The sequence below is a fragment of the Helobdella robusta genome (genome assembly GCF_000326865.2).
Source record: "Helobdella robusta unplaced genomic scaffold HELROscaffold_47, whole genome shotgun sequence".
NCBI classification, from domain to species: Eukaryota; Metazoa; Annelida; class Clitellata; order Rhynchobdellida; family Glossiphoniidae; genus Helobdella; species Helobdella robusta.
The window spans coordinates 224226-226917 of NW_008705176.1; the positions used below are offsets into that span (position 1 = coordinate 224226).

The following is a 2692-nucleotide window of genomic DNA, read 5'->3' on the forward strand; positions in this document are numbered from 1 at the left end:
AAATATACCCAAGAAAGGTTTTTACCCCCACAATTTGGGGTGGGGATTGACGCCCTGGATTATCAGTAACAGTATCACTTGAGGTAAAAACAAAAATATATTAAATATAGTAATAATAATGTTAACAATAATAATTATAGTTTTAATAATGATAATATTATTATTATTTATGTTGTTTACTAACATTACTTAGTAAGTAGGCGATGAAATCAAAAGAATAATAATAAAAACATACCCTGTTAAAAAATAATCTTTGTCTGCAAAACGTTGAAAAACATTCGACAGAGTCTGCCCTGGCGAATGTTTTTATAATGAAAAACAAACAAAATGAACGAACTATGGTCAAATAAAAATGAAACATCATAGATGTATAGATCTGAAATAAATAATTAATCCAATGTATAACTTATTTAAAAATTTACATTAAAATAATAATATTATAATTTATATTATTTATTTATATTATATATTTATATTGCTATCTGAGAAATCGAAGTCGAGATTTTTTGAAGGCAAACAGGCAAAATCTGTGGTCGCAAATGGCAGTGGCGCGGTGGTAGGCGAGTTAGTTCTTACGCTCGCTGATGAAATGAAAGATGCGCCGCTGATCTCCTTCATTTCTAAAGTATTGCAAACTTTTTGATGGCTAGTTAGGACGTTCTGCAAGTTGTTCACGACCAGTTTTAAGACTTGAGTCTCTTGTTTCAGCTTCTTATTCTCTTTCAACGTGTCGGCGTAGCCCTGCAAAATTTGAAAGTATTATATTTGGATTTACAGGAAACAACACAAAAAATTTGAAAGTAAAATTTGAAAGTATTAAATTTGGATTAACAGGAAACAACACAAAAAATCTATTCAGCTATGATAAAAATTTGTCAAAGTAACTGCTAAAACTTAATTTAACTGTAGTAACTTTTAAAATAGAATCAACTTGAACTCTTTTCTTTTCCCTGCACTTCCTGGCGGCGATGCGGTTCTGCTCCCTGCGTCTGTTCTTCCTCAGGGAATCATGTAGAATCAATCGACGCTTGTGTCCCGGTTTATTCCCAGCCGTTTCTTTTACTCTAGTATCAGCGGTGGGATTGGGACTAAGGACCGAGTCCTTACAATCTTTTTTGCGGCATTTCTCATCCCCCTCTATCTGGGTGGCACTACTACTTTCCGGTTTAATTGGAACCAGAGGTAGAAACGTTTCCTCGTTATTTTTGATGTTTTTATAATCTTTTGAATCTAATGCCATTACGTCATCGACGGAAATAGGTACTAATTCCTGATTGGCTAGTGCTAACAAGTTGTACTCGAGATAGGCCGACGTGAAGTCTTCGGCACTGTTCGAAAAGTCGTCGTCGTGAAGAGGAAAGGATGAAAAAAAATCGAGGTTGTGGTAGCTGCTATTGTTACTGTCGCCGCTGCTTCTACTGCTTGAGTTATTAATGCTGGGACTAATGTTGGATGCAGCTGTGAGGGTTGTATTTGTTGGTCTCGTTGTTGTTGTTGTTGTTGAGGCCGATGTTTTGGTTAATGTCGTCGTTGTTTTTCCTGTTGTTGTTGTTGATGATGAAGATGAAGATTTGAATAAAAAAGTTGATAGAGCAGCAGAGTCTGGGTATGAAACATTTGATGAAACTGATTGTAACTTTGTTGAGGAATGAGACTGAAACGTTGAGGAAGACGATGAGGATGGCGACAGTGATGATGAAGAAGGTTTCAAAGGTGATGAAGACGATAGAGCTAGTGATGAGAAAGATGATGAAGACGACGATGAAGATGCTGTTGGTGGCGATGATAACAAAGTCAACGAAGAAGGGTTTGCCGTTGGTGATAATGATTGAAATGGTGATGTTGGCACATTAGAATCAGCGTCAATGTAAAGATTTTGGAGTTTGTTTTGTTTGAAGGATTGTCGTTGTTGTTGCTGCTGCTGTTGCTGCTGCTGTTGTAGCCGATGTTGAGTCTTCTGAAGTTCAGCTATCAGTTGATGTGGCGCCGTTGAATGCGGCGTGTGGCTGCGTTCAATTTTTGTCGCAAACGTCGTTGCGGTCGTCATCATTGTTAATGTCGTCGCCGTTTTTGAACGTTGTTGCGAAGTTGCAGCTGGCGTGAGAGACGTGAGAGACACCAAAGGCGACAGTGGTGGCAATGTTTGCGATGTTTGTTGAAATTGTTGTTGTTGCTGCAGTTGTTGTCGTTGTTGTGGTTGTTGAAGTTGTTGTTGCTGTCGTAGCAGTTGTTGTCGTTGTTGTGGTTGTTGAAGTTGTTGTTGCTGTCGTTGCAGTTGTTGTTGCGGTTGCAGATGTTTTTGTTGTCTGCATTGCGATTGCTTGCTGCAACTCGGGAAGGCAGCGTTGTAGTTGAGCTGGGAAAAAAGTTGTTGCAGAGGTTGTTGACGACAATTCATGTTTTCGTAACACTGTTGAGGATAATATAAGTTTGTTGTATCGGCAATATGTTGCTGCGGGATGTTAAAACTTTGGTGTTGTTGTTGTTGATGATATCGTGGTCGATGTTTACTTAGTTGATTTTGTTGTTGTTGATGTTGTGGCTGCAGTAGCTGCTGCTGTTGTTGGAAATAAAAGTTGAAAGGGTTTTGTTGAAAAGGAAGAAGCTGTTGCGATTGGTATTGTTGCTGAATGTTTGTTGGCTGCGGTTGTTGTTGAAAGGGAGGTGTCTGTGGTTGATGACGAAGTTGTTG

General features: G+C 38.5%; 1 protein-coding gene across 1 annotated transcript; it reads right to left on the bottom strand.

Annotated features, from left to right (window-relative positions):
* Window positions 1-462: 462 nt before the first annotated feature.
* HELRODRAFT_178275 (hypothetical protein) lies at window positions 463-2398 on the bottom strand (the record flags this gene model as incomplete). The annotated part of the gene is made up of 2 exons (XM_009026415.1): window positions 463-741; window positions 914-2398. The coding sequence occupies 2 exons, from the start codon at window positions 2396-2398 to the stop codon at window positions 463-465; spliced, it is 1764 nt and encodes a 587-aa protein (XP_009024663.1).
* Between the last annotated feature and the right edge of the window lie 294 nt (window positions 2399-2692).